This window comes from Homarus americanus, unplaced genomic scaffold (genome assembly GCF_018991925.1).
Source record: "Homarus americanus isolate GMGI-L3 unplaced genomic scaffold, GMGI_Hamer_2.0 scaffold56009, whole genome shotgun sequence".
NCBI classification, from domain to species: Eukaryota; Metazoa; Arthropoda; class Malacostraca; order Decapoda; family Nephropidae; genus Homarus; species Homarus americanus.
Genome location: NW_024739542.1, coordinates 5,419,061 through 5,432,192, shown reverse-complemented (window position 1 = coordinate 5,432,192; position 13,132 = coordinate 5,419,061). Strand labels below are relative to the sequence as shown.

Sequence of the window (13,132 nt, the reverse complement as noted above, 5' to 3'; positions counted from 1 at the left end):
ATTTATGAAAATTTTCAGCATGATTGATCAATTAATTCACCATTTTCACTATTTTAGCTACTATTGCTAATATTAATTTATTTATAAGGCTGTTGTTAATTACTGTAAAGAGTTTCCTTTTGGCGGTGAAGCTTATTGAAGGAAAATTTGCTGACGTATAACATATTTTACGCGAGCTCCTGCTTTTATGTTAATATTATCTTTACTTTATCCTATTCTTATTCATGCTGAAGAGGTTTTGTGTTTTATTAGTACCAATGCAGCAGCCAGGGGTCATTTTTAAAGTTTTTATTTTATCGGGGCAAGTTATTTCAACCAAAGTAAATCACAGCATATACAAATTTTACTCAGAATGCAAAAATATACAGCAGAAGTGTTATAAAAACCAACTTACATCATAACAACCAATTTAGATTATGATAACCAATTACTTACATTATAACAACCAATTTACTTTATAATAACAAATATTCATTATAACAACCAAGTTATTTCATAGCAAGCAACATACATTGTGGCAACCAATTTACATTATAACAATCAACTTACATTATGATAATTAATTTAAATTATAACAACCTATTTACATTATAGCAACCTGTGCTGGGCATTTTGGAATAGTAATTTACGCATACTCGTTTGTGGCAGGACTGCAGATCTCGTGGCAATGCGTAAAAGTAAAAATACGACTCTATTCCATCGCAGCTGATAAAAATTAGTGATGATTTTTTTTGTCAAAAAATCTAATTTCACTTAAAAGGATAATTATTTTGTTCCACGCCACTAACTATGTGATTTTTTTTGTCTGCCAGTGTAGCTAGTCTTATTCTCCTCAAGGAGTGAAAACAGTTATTTCCTTGCACACACTGGCCGAGGCGGAATGGCAGAGTTGGTTAAAAGGTATTGTGAAAAATTAACAGCATTCCGAGACAAGACCTCAGCCAAAACAAGACCAGAGCCATGAGTTATACGTGGCACGGAATGAAGATCGTGAGGTTAACTCCTCCACCTTCAACCCCTCCCGAGAAGCTGAACCTCCTCGTCCTAAAGAGGTTCTTTACTCATAATCGTATAAAGGGGATAACGAAGATTGTCCGCCGGCCGAATGGTAGCCTTCTGGTTACCCTTCGGTGAATGGGGGCAGGCCAAACAACTGAAGGACGTTTTATACCTCAACGAAAGTATATACATCAACAATGTGCTACTTAAGGTGACCGCTGACCTTTGTGAAAACGCAGTGTGAGGGTCATCTCCCACACCGAAATTGAACATCTGGAGTTCGACGAATTACAAGAACTCATCGGGGAATGTGCAGTTCAGAGGAAGCTGTCGAGACCTGAAGGGGAAGTCACCTCCGCCGTGGTCGGTTTCCTCAGGGCACTTCCCAAAGAGGCTTTACTGGGATGGGACACCGTTCCAGTAAAGCCATATATACGAAGACCAACGAAGTGCTACCATAGTCAGCGCTCCGGCCACGCAGCCAAGAAATGCCGGGCTCAGGAAGTCTGCGCCACGTGCGGGACAACCGGGCACCAACACACCTCGTGTGAAGCAACACAAAAGAACTGTGCAATTGGCGGCGGCCCTAATTCCTCCTCCAACCGGGAGTGTCCAAAGTGTAGGGAGGAGTGTAGGGTGGCCAAGTTGCGGTACAAGAAAAAACTCACGTCTCTGTTACGCACTGTTGTCAAGTACTGGGCATGCACTGGCTCCTGAATGCATTTGAACCTGCTCCATTGTTGGTCAAGTCTGGTCTTAAAACAGCTCACTCTGGGTGCCGTCACAACATTCTGGCAGGTTGTTCACAACTCTCACTCCGAAAATGTTCGCCTTCGCAGTTTTCTGGACTTGTGGCTTCTTCAACCTTGAGCTGTGACCCCTTGTAGGACGGGCGTCCGCCAGCTCCAGGTATGGACACTCGAGTGAGTAGTAACCTTTGAGATGTTTATATACCTCAATTAGTCTCCCCCTTGCCCGTCGGTACTATAAACTAGGCAGTTGCAGGCGCTCTAATCTCTCAGGGTAGCTGAGGTGCCGAAGTGCAGGCACCAGTCTGGTGGCCCTCCTTTGAACATTTTCAATCAACTGATAGTCCCTAGCATATCTCGGGGACCAGACGGGGTGACAGTACTCCAGGCGGGGAAGTACCTCTTTCCGTTCTAAGGGAGGTGTATGCTCCTACTAGGGATGACTCAGGTGGAGTCGAGGCATTTACCTTTTCCTCACTTCATGATCTGGAACAAATAATTAAATCCCCTTAACATGTTCCACATCGATAAAACCAACTTGCAAACATTCTTGATCTTTGTTTTACCTCTATTCCCTCACACAATTCATACTCAATTTCTCCCCCCTTGTGGTCTTCTGATCACAATTTTATTCTATTAAATCAAACTGGGCGCGACCAACTCCCCCACCCACCTCTAAACGCTAACTATGGCATTTAAATTATCGGAGGGCACTAGCAATCCTTGCGAGAATTCTTTTCCGACTTTCCCTGGGGTAAATGTTGCTTTTCCTCTCGGGACGCCTCGGTATGTGCTGGGGTTATACTGGGTGATATGACTGCATTTATCCCATCTTCTACCAAAACTACCATCTTCAAGCCTCAGGTCCGATACACCTACTCGCGTTTTATTTTCGATTTTGCGTAGTAAAATGCCTTAGGTTTGACTTGACCTCGATTGCAATCCGCCTGTTACTCTTTTCAGCCCTTCTACGCTCTGAATTTGCTTAGTTCCTGGACCTGGCATACATCTTCCTGTCCTGCTTATCATTTGTCCTAACCCACCCATCGAATTTCTGAGTGTTGTCTTACCTTTGTCAACCGCTGCATGGTTCATGTGTAGCAGTCTCCTTGTATTCCTGGAGCCTATAATTTGTTTGGTCTTGTTTATATATTTCTCAATCCAAGGTTCAATTTACTAGCTACAACATTAAAAATTCAATGTAATAATGATTGCTATTGTTATTAAAATATATTTCCAAAGTACTGTCTTTATTGATAATTCAATACTATTTACTGTATATATATATATATATATATATATATATATATATATATATATATATATATATATATATATATATATATATATATATATATATATATATATATATATATATATATATATATATACTGTATAGTACATATTAATTTGAAGAGTTTTCATTCAATACAAGATCATACATGTTAATAAAAGATTATCTGCAGCATAAAATTCCTTCTTATTCAAATTACAGTATAAAGACAAACAAATCATCTCTCATTAACAGAAAACAATTCCAGATATCTATTGCTTTAGAATGGTACAGTATAGATCAACCTAATGACTAAAAAATAATTGTTTGCGTTTATTTCCTCATGCAAAAATAAGTGACTATTAATGTTAATTGAAATAAATACAACATGGTATTAGATACAAGGACCTTTTAATACATTTCGGTGGTAATAATGTTAAACTTTGTCCTGTATATTTCGTTTTCCACACAAATAAATATAATGGTAAAGTTACGCCAAGTCTTATAAGAATAATGAAAGGTGCAGCTAGCCATAAAAAAATATGAACATAAGCTAATGACAAAAATATAATCATAATCATACTGAGGTAACACAAACTACCCTGCTGGGTGCACGGTAGTTACATATGGGTAAAGCCACCCAATGTCATTTACACTTCAAGATACAGTACCTCTTACATTTCTTGTCAGATTTGTCTTCTTGCTCCTTATGAACAAACTTATTATACTTGTTTTCACCATTAATACTTACATTTGGTTTTGTTTCTTTTCACAGGCCTGATTAGTTCAGTCTTCTTTGGTGGATATTTTGGCCTCCAGCGAAGCTTATGAGGAGACATGGACATGTGTTTGCCTACTTCACCTGACATCTTCAACTGTTCTGCGTCATAAAGTGATGCTCTAACTGAGAATAAGGATGGACTATATGGAAGAAACTGTGAGGTGTTCCATGGCGAGAGAGGAACGCTTGATGGGTGTTCAAGGTGACAACATTCGTACTGGTTAATATCGTCGCTAGTGATGTCAACACCTTTTGTGGGAGAACCAAACAAGTTCATCTCTAAAACAGATCGAAGAGGGGAATTATATTCAGCATATAAGAGAGGAACTGTCTTAAGATAATTTGAAGTAAGAAAATCATTGGTCTGAGGCGGACATTTCAACAGTGGAGGATAAGAAGTGGATGTACTACAGTCTTTCTTTGGTGATGCTAAGTTCTTTGGGGACAAACCACCAGGCATCGAGGTATATTGTGGCCACATTGGATCAACAATACCACAATGGAATCTTGGGATACTTTTGGAATCTTCATGACTTCTGCACGAAATTAGTGTCCGGGATGGTCTGGACAATCCATTATGATCTTCATTTGAATTTTCCTTGTTCTTGAAACGTGGAGATGCGCTCGTTAAATCTGCCTTACGAATATGTTTATCTTGAACTTCCACTGTTCTCATATCACTGACATTAATTGAAGTGGAGTGTAATGTGTGTGTGGCTCCTGAAGAACATACCGGAAGTGAAGATGACTTATTGACTTTGTCGGACTTACTCTGCGTCAGTGAACCTGATACACACTGTCTCATATTCTGTGGCTTCCACCTCGGATTGACGGCAACAGAATCAGCATCACTAATGAAATAATTATGTTCCATGTGGGTTTTATTCACCTGACAATATCGTTTTCCGCTTTTATATAAGTGTTTCAGGTTTTTAAACTGATCATACTTCCTCTTGATGGTATCAAATTTAACCCTGTGGTTCGTATTCTCTTGTGAATTTTGTATCTTTGGTTTGCAATTGGACAGAGAAGTTCCTGCAAGTGTTGATGGGTTGTCAGCCGAGTGGCAGAGGTCCGTCACGTTCACCTCCTCTGGGTCCATCTGAATGTGTCGAAGATAAATACCCTAAATACCACACAATTAAAAGATATAGCCACTTAAATTACAGAGAAAAGATAAGGATAGATAAATTATTCAGAGATGGTGTATGTGTGTTCTTTTTCAACCTTTTCGTGCTTAATGCACATCAGGCAAAAACGAGAGCCCACACACACACACACAATTACCTCTATTTTTTTTCATTCTCATCTGTAAATGATGTTTTGCTATGGCACGAGATCTTCTACAGTGCCCCAAATCTAGTCTATCTTTGTGACAGGGAACTTCTCACAAGCTCTTCAAATGTCTCACGTGCCACAATCTCCGTCTAATCAAACCCGTTGGTGCGTCCGAGTACAGTTCTCTGAGGGTTGGCGATCACAGTCCTCCACTCCAAGCGTTCTCGGGCTGTTTTTTACCAATCCTATAAGGTTTTGTCTCTCTCTGGCCATCAAGTTTTTAATCTAATTCATCCTCCCTTCCCCTGGCCCTCCTACCCTCAACTTTGTCTTTTAATATTTCTGTTATTATTCCCTCATCCTTAATTATATGACCTTTTAAGTATTTCTCTAAAAGTTTTTACTAATTTTAGTATTTCTTCATTTGTTTTCCTAATGAGTGTTTATCTCTCTCCCTCCTATAGCGTAGACATCCACCTCCTTGGTCTTCCCCTCTTCCTTTTGCCCTCCATCTCTGAATCATACTCTTTTTTATTAATACTTCACATCCCATTCTATATCTATAATGAATTTATGTTCAAATTTAATAATCCTGTAATGAAACATAGTTCAATATAAAATGACTGACAAAATATTTTCTAATATTCTGGGAACCTTGCGTAAAAAAAAAATAATAATTCGGATCAACACCTTATTCTAACACGAACTTTATGCTGTACTTTCCCCACCCCGAAAAAAAAATAGTGCAATCATATCGTAGCGTTGATGTTGCCTTGCATTAATTAATAGAACTAGGGGGTTTATTTTCAATTTATATTTCCCCCTGTAATCTGTCAAACATACCCCCCCCCCTTACACTTATCTGGGTAATGGTATAAAGCTAAGCACACCTTACTTATTAAAACATCAACACAAAGATACCAACTAAAATACATTCGAAATCGCATAGCATCACTACTACCGTAACTGGATGCGTTCTCCTGCCACTAACAACGAGGAGAAAATTAATGTACTGTATGTACAGTATATGGACCTTTACACTCGTAGTTGTTTACCTGCGTGTGTCGCAAATGTGCCCTTCCTCTCTGTTGTTGTTTCTGCTGCCCATTCTGTTCATGTTGCTTTGGCTGTTCTTGTTCATGTTGCCTTAGCTGTCCTTGTCCCTGTTGCTCTGGCTGTTCCTGTTCATGTTGCTTTGGCCGTTCTTGTTCAAGTTGCTGAGGCTGTTTTGTTTTGTTTGGATTTTGTAGTTTTTGTTTCTGTTGTTTTTGCTTTCCTTGTTCGCGTTTCTGCTGCTTAAAGAAGTTCTCCCTCCAGCCATTCCCAAATCGATCCATCACCCCCAAGTAACTTTCCTCGCCTGAAACACGCACAAGAATCATCACCGGAGGAATGTAATATATTATGAACCTATACTAGTAAAAAATGGCCAATAAATAAAAAAATCAGCCAGTCATATTCAAAATTGTGGTACATTGACGATGGCATGGGTGAAGACAATACTCCATAATTATGTCCAAAGATGACAGATAAGATGAGTAAGTACCTCTGATGGGTAAAATAAGTGCATCTGATGGGTAAAATAAGTGCATCTGATGGGTATCATAAATGCATCATATGATTAATAAAAAGTGCATTTGATGGGCAAAATAAGTACAACTAATGAGTTATAAGAATTTTTGATGGATTATAAATATACCTACAGAGTTAAGCAAGTACCTCACATCTGATGGGTAAAAATAAGTGCAACTAATGCGTTATATAAAATAACTTTGATGGATTATAAATATATCTGATGGGTTATAAGTGCATCTGATGGTGTCATTAATAATCAGAAATATGAGCCCAAGGGAAAGCAATCAAGATGCTCTACGTGTATTGACTGTAAAAAAAAATCCCACAAGTTACTTAAAAAGGGACAATTAAAACTTCCTTATTCTATTTTACTTAAACAGGGACAAGAAAACATCAAAATGGTTTACATTGGCTGAGACAGAACAACATCTACAAGTAAAATGACATCAAAATTACACCGAGATTCTCCCATAGCTGAGTGCGATCTGTCATCCCACCAGGAAAATATTCAGGAGAAACGATGGTGTTATTTGCTAAGACCTTTGAACCCCTAAAATTAAACTTATTACAGATTCTATATTGCAATATACAGTAACTCCCCCAACACACCTGAATATTTGTGTAAGTTTAAATTGGTAGGAGTGACTTTCAGAACTATTAATTATAAGTGATTTATTTACACATATACACACAGACAGACAAACACACACACATACGGACCACCGAAGGGTCAAGACGTACCTGGCGCTCCTCTCGGAGCAGCCAGGTCAACTGTTAAGTTGGCCCATACCAACCCCCTCCCCTGAACCCTCCTCCCCACCGGAATATCAACAAGTTCTCGCCAGAAGTTACTATTTCATTTAGGAAAGGAATGGAACCAGTGTTAAACAGAGGTGAACAGTGGTGAACAGTGCTTAAGTCAGTGAGAACAACTCAACAGTAACAGTGGTACCCAAGTTGACCTTCACACAGTGAGATCCCAGGTATCCAGTGATAACGGCCCGACCCAACACCCAGCGATGTGTTAACCCCTCTACGATAGGAAGGCCTGGGACCACACCTCACTCATAGAACACCGTCTGTGAGGGAACTACTACACCACGTGAGGCCCCTCATAACACCATCTGTGAGGGAATTACTACACCACGTGAGGCCCCTCATAACACCATCTGTGAGGGAATTACTACAGAGGAATTACTACACCACGTGAGGCCCTCATAACACCATCTGTGAGGGAATTACTACACCACGTGAGGCCCTCATAACACCATCTGTGAGGGAATTACTACACCACGTGAGGCCCCGCATAACACCATCTGTGAGGGAATTACTACACCACGTGAGGCCCTCATAACACCATCTGTGAGGGAATTACTACACCACGTGAGGCCCCTCATAACACCATCTGTGAGGGAACTACTACACCACGTGAGGTCCCTCCTAACACCATCTGGGAGGGAGTTACTACACTACGTGTTTGCTGTTCAACACCTACATTAATCTGTATGTTCACTGTATGTTCCTTCACCTTTCTCTAATGAAGGCTTTTGTTAAACCACCAATGTATGTAATAAGTCATTTATGTCCAATGTATATTTTCAGCCTTCGGGCTGCAGAACTTTTTCAATAAACCGTTAATTATTATTATTATTATTATTACACAGACAGACAAACACACACACATACACAGACAGACAAACACACACACATACACAGACAAACACACACACATACACAGACAGACAAACACACACACATACACAAAGACAAACACACACACATACACAGACAGACAAACACACACACATACACAAACAGACACACACACACATACACAAACAGACACACACACACGCATACACAAACAGACACACACGCATACACAGACAGACAAACACACACACATACAGACAGACAAACACACACACATACACACAGACAAACACACACACATACACAAACAGACACACACACACATACACAAACAGACACACACACACACATACACAAACAGACACACGTTCCAAAATACAGTATTGTGACAACTTTAATTTCAACCCCTGATGTAGCCTCATAAAGCATGTCACTAAATGGCAATGCAAAGTAAATTCTCAAAGATTCATACGTTGTTTTCTATCAGTAATTGGCGTTAACATAACCTCTTTATGACAATTTTACTACAATTTTTACCTCTATTTGGCTGCCTAATTTGTGTAAGGGCTATTGTGAGACAGTAATGCCTTTTTCAACCATCATTTATGGGGGAAAGTTACCCTACGAATCCTAATCTGGTTCTGATTCTCAAAGTATGTATGTATACTTGCCAACAGTGAGTAACAGAGACGTGACCGATCGCCAAGCGGCTAACGAGCTGATCAGTGGTGAAGAGGATAAAGGTAAAAATAAGTAAAGAAAATTTACAAAAAAAAAAATCTTTCAACACACATGAATCATTTAAGCTACATGTACTCGTGGGTAAATGGGGGATAAAACTGTACTAAAGCTCTTGTGAAAGAATCTTTGAGAATGTGAAACGTAAAGCTAAGTCACTCACTTGGGCAACCCTGACTTAAGATGGCGACGCCCACCTTGAGCCACTGCAGGTAGAAGAAGGCATGTTTGATGATGCTGAAACGGTTAAAAGTAACATTATTATACACCTACAAATACCTTAGGCATCTACAGTTACAGTAAATACCTTTACTTACCTACAGGATCAAGAGGGTCACTATACCCAGTCCACGCTAACCTGGCCCATAAGCCACGCCACTCGTCTATAGCTACAATTAGCTGATTGGTTCCCCTGACGCCCATATTATTAAACAACATCTTCCCTTGAAGAGGGTAGTCGTGTTTCAACCCGAGAAGGTAGGAGGACTAGGAAAAAACCGAGGTGGATGATTGAAATTAAAAGCTGAGTCCCCAGAAAGATGCAAAATCTGAGAGGATTAGTAAAGTCAACCGTGGTCACCAACCCTCAGACATGAGGGTGGCACCTTGATTGGTTGATTGGACTACCTGTAAATTCATGGTTTAAATACCTTTAATGTGCCATACCTGTATAATGTTGAATTAAATATTCATGATAACCTATGAAACTTCAAACAAAATATATATAATTTTTTCAATAACTTAGCATATAATAATAATAATAATAATAATAATAATAATAATAATAATAATAATAGAAGATGTAGGACTTACTTGGACTTGCTAGGTTGTTTCAGTATAATAGGCTGAAGGCGCCACAGAGGCAGGAGCTGATCGCCTGCGTAACAATTCAAAAGTCTCCTGAGAAAGAGACATGTACTTAGTCTTGTCATTATCATCTACCATAATAACCAACAAAATCTTTTATAATGAGACAAAACTCATATGAAGAGGTAAGGTAGGACCTTATAGTAGTAGAGTCGTATAGTGAAAGAAGTAGGTAGCGTGACTCAAAGGTGTGGGGGTGACTACGTATATAAACACAGGCTCAGTACAAGTGTAGTATATAAAACACAAATGCGTGTTACAGCTTTATTTTACTAGTTGCATAGGGGGAATTAATGCGGGGGATTCGTACACAGGGTATGATAGACTATGATATGTTCGTGTAACTTTACAAGTCGAATGGGCACTTCACTAAGTCGATCGTTGGGAGGTTCGGGATCACTGCACTTCTACCACCTACACAGCCAGCACTTACTTTTACACGTTGTGTTGACAGCACTCTGTCGATGGGCTGAGACCTCGTTGCCTTTAGTGACGGACTTCTTTGATGAGCGGGACTGGGGACGTCGTTGCTGGCTCTCCTTGGTTATAAGACTCTGACGAGAGGAGCTCCAGCCCCTATATATTGGAGGAGCCGGGGGATGACCTCTACTGAACTGGGTGTGTCTTGGCCGGGTTGTTAGGTCAACAGGGGTGCTGGCTCATTAGTGGGTCCTTGAATTAACAAGGTCATGACGCCGGGTTGAGCTGATCGAGTGGCGGTGAGGATTCTGGTTCCCTCGAGTCAGGTCTGGACAGCTGTTTGCCCAGGTGTGGTCATGTAGCAGGTCAGTAGTGCTTTCTAATTATTACCGCCCGGGTGTATCTTGGCCAGGTGTGGTTTCTTTAACACGGTTATATCGTAGAGTTACTCAAGACTTGTACTTAGCGGCCAGGGTGTGTCAACTGGGTACTCGCTGTTATGTGTTGTAATTCTCTGGGCTGTAAGCTGTGGTCTGATAATCAATCATTACACTTTACTCTTAACGAAATTGGGTTCATAATAGCTCTAGACAAGAATATCAAGAACAATAGCCACCTTTAGTTGTGGTGTCCGTTTGGTAAATAGATAAATTAGGTAGGAAGGCAAAAATTCATCCAATTATAATGTTTTAAGTTTTCCGAAGCTATACTGTTCTATTAAATGGCTTTCTGTTATCATGAGTGGGTCCCATAAACATGAGTCACACAAGAATATAGCGTGGTTAACTGCATTCCACCTCCTCCACTTCCCCAACTCATAGTTAGGTACCCATTGCAAGTTGGGTGGATTGTGAGTGCCCCCGAAATCGGACAGGATATAAGCGCTGTATCCCCCATAATTACAGATAAACATAAAGAACAAGTTACTTCTTGGGTCTATGACCAATTGACCATTCTACCCACCATAGGCCCATGACGGGTAGGTCGAGTGCAGTTAGCCTAGTTAATCCAAATGCCTCTTATCTGGTTGTAGTGCTGTGCAGTGTCTGTCTCACCGAGCATCATGCCCAGCATCTTTTTTTAGCTAGTTAGCCTTTGACGGATGTTACCAGACACTAGGTGAAGTTATTAGAGTACTGCATGTAGATGGCTAAGTTACAGCCTCATAACTGGCTATAGGATAAAGCTTGAATGCCGCGTGGTTGGATAGCTAATATATAAGTGGAAATTGGGACTGAATAACCTAATTTCCAGTTTCGTCCAGAATAAAATTTAAAACTGCAATGAATTTACCCAAAGGACTCTGTAGTTTGTTCAGGATAAAATCTGTCATAATCTAGTGACGTTTTCCACCAATGTGCTAAAGGCGGTAGCTCGGTGATCGCTTCGTAGGAATAAATAATATTCAGTGTACAGTAACGGGAACAACTCGCATCTTGAAATGAATTCTAGCAATTGTCAGGGTTATTTTGGTAGAAATTTCACTGTCGTAAGGTCAGTAATATGTACCTCCTCATGATGCAGTGGTGACTTTCAAGACAAGACTTGACCAACACTGGAGCAGGTTCAGGTACATTCAGGAGCCGGTTCATGCCCAGTACTTGCCAACAGTGCGTAACAGACATGACCGATCACCCAAGCGAAGAGGATAAAAGAAAACGTAAAGGATCAGATGAATGATGGTCATATTACGCTGGAGCAAATCCATTTATCAATTGACACAAAGTTGGTTTAGGAGCCGAGTTACAACAAGCTTTTAACACCTTTTTTGCACTATCACTCGTTTAAAACAGATTTAGTGTACAATATTGTATACCTAAACTGACCATGCTGATCCATTGTGAACTTGCATGATGATTTTATTGAATATCTATCTTATTATCTATTGGGGATGTTGATATGAATTCAGGGCACCATTGGTTTACCTTATACTTATAGTCAAGTTGTTGTCTCGTGAAGCCTTTGAAGACAAACTTCTTAAAACTGGTATATCTAAAGCCAAAACATTTCTGTAAACACAGATAGCCTTATTACTCGATATAAATATTCTTAAAGTTGGGTTTGTCTTTTAATTATTCTGGCTGATCAAACTTGACGATACTAACACACAAACGAAGCCTCCTCCAGTCATCTTTTTTACTTCACGTTTTTTATCCTCGCCGGTCGGTCGGTCACTTTTTTTTTTACGCCTCTGTTACTTACTGTTAGCAAGTACTGGGCATGCACTGGCTCCTGAATGTATCTGAACCTGCCCCATTGTTGGTCAAGTCTGAAGCTCACACTCGGTGCCGTCACAACACTCTCTAGCAGGTTATTCCAAGAGTTCACAACTCTCACCCCGAAAAAGTTTGCCCTCAGTTTTCTGGACTTGTGGCTTCTTCAGCCTTGAGCTGTGACCCCTTTTGGGACACGCGTCTGCTAGTTCTAGGTAGGGACACTACTGAGTAGTGCTCTTTGAGATGTTTATACACCTCAATTAGGACACCCCTTGCCCGTCTGTAGTATAAGCAATTATCAATTCAGATGCCGCCTTTGTTCCATCGTATTTTCGCAATAATAAACTTGCATCTGTAAACTATACAATAGAAAATATATTTCAGTTCTTACCTTTTCCCCGAAGAACACTTCGACTTGGCCATATTGCTAGTTTATACAAGTTGAAGGTTACTTGACCAGTGAACGTCTCTTCTCCTGACGATCATAACAAAATTAACTTTTGGCGCCCAAAAAATCGTAAACATCCTACGGGTCCAAAATTATATATATATATATATATATATATATATATATATATATATA

At 39.8% G+C, this 13,132-nt stretch overlaps 1 protein-coding gene across 1 annotated transcript; it reads right to left on the bottom strand.

The window, feature by feature from the left end:
• Nucleotides 1-3,879: 3,879 nt before the first annotated feature.
• Nucleotides 3,880-12,972, bottom strand: LOC121874818 (regulator of nonsense transcripts 1-like). Its single transcript, XM_042379104.1, has 6 exons — nucleotides 12,941-12,972; nucleotides 9,860-9,946; nucleotides 9,210-9,283; nucleotides 6,136-6,440; nucleotides 4,750-4,928; nucleotides 3,880-3,901 (listed from the first exon to the last, which is right to left on the bottom strand). Exons 1-6 carry the CDS (start codon nucleotides 12,970-12,972, stop codon nucleotides 3,880-3,882), a joined length of 699 nt encoding a protein of 232 aa, XP_042235038.1.
• Between the last annotated feature and the right edge of the window lie 160 nt (nucleotides 12,973-13,132).

Bases quoted from the DNA above. Each gene is read 5' to 3' on its own strand.
- LOC121874818 (XM_042379104.1), bottom strand. From the start codon at position 12,972: ATGGCCAAGTCGAAGTGTTCTTCGGGGAAAAG. The intron at 9,947-12,940 runs GTAAGAACTGAA...TCTCTTTCTCAG, and splicing joins AAGTGTTCTTCGGGGAAAAG to GAGACTTTTGAATTGTTACG. The intron at 6,441-9,209 runs GTGAGTGACTTA...TGCGTGTTTCAG, and splicing joins CTTAAGTCAGGGTTGCCCAA to GCGAGGAAAGTTACTTGGGG.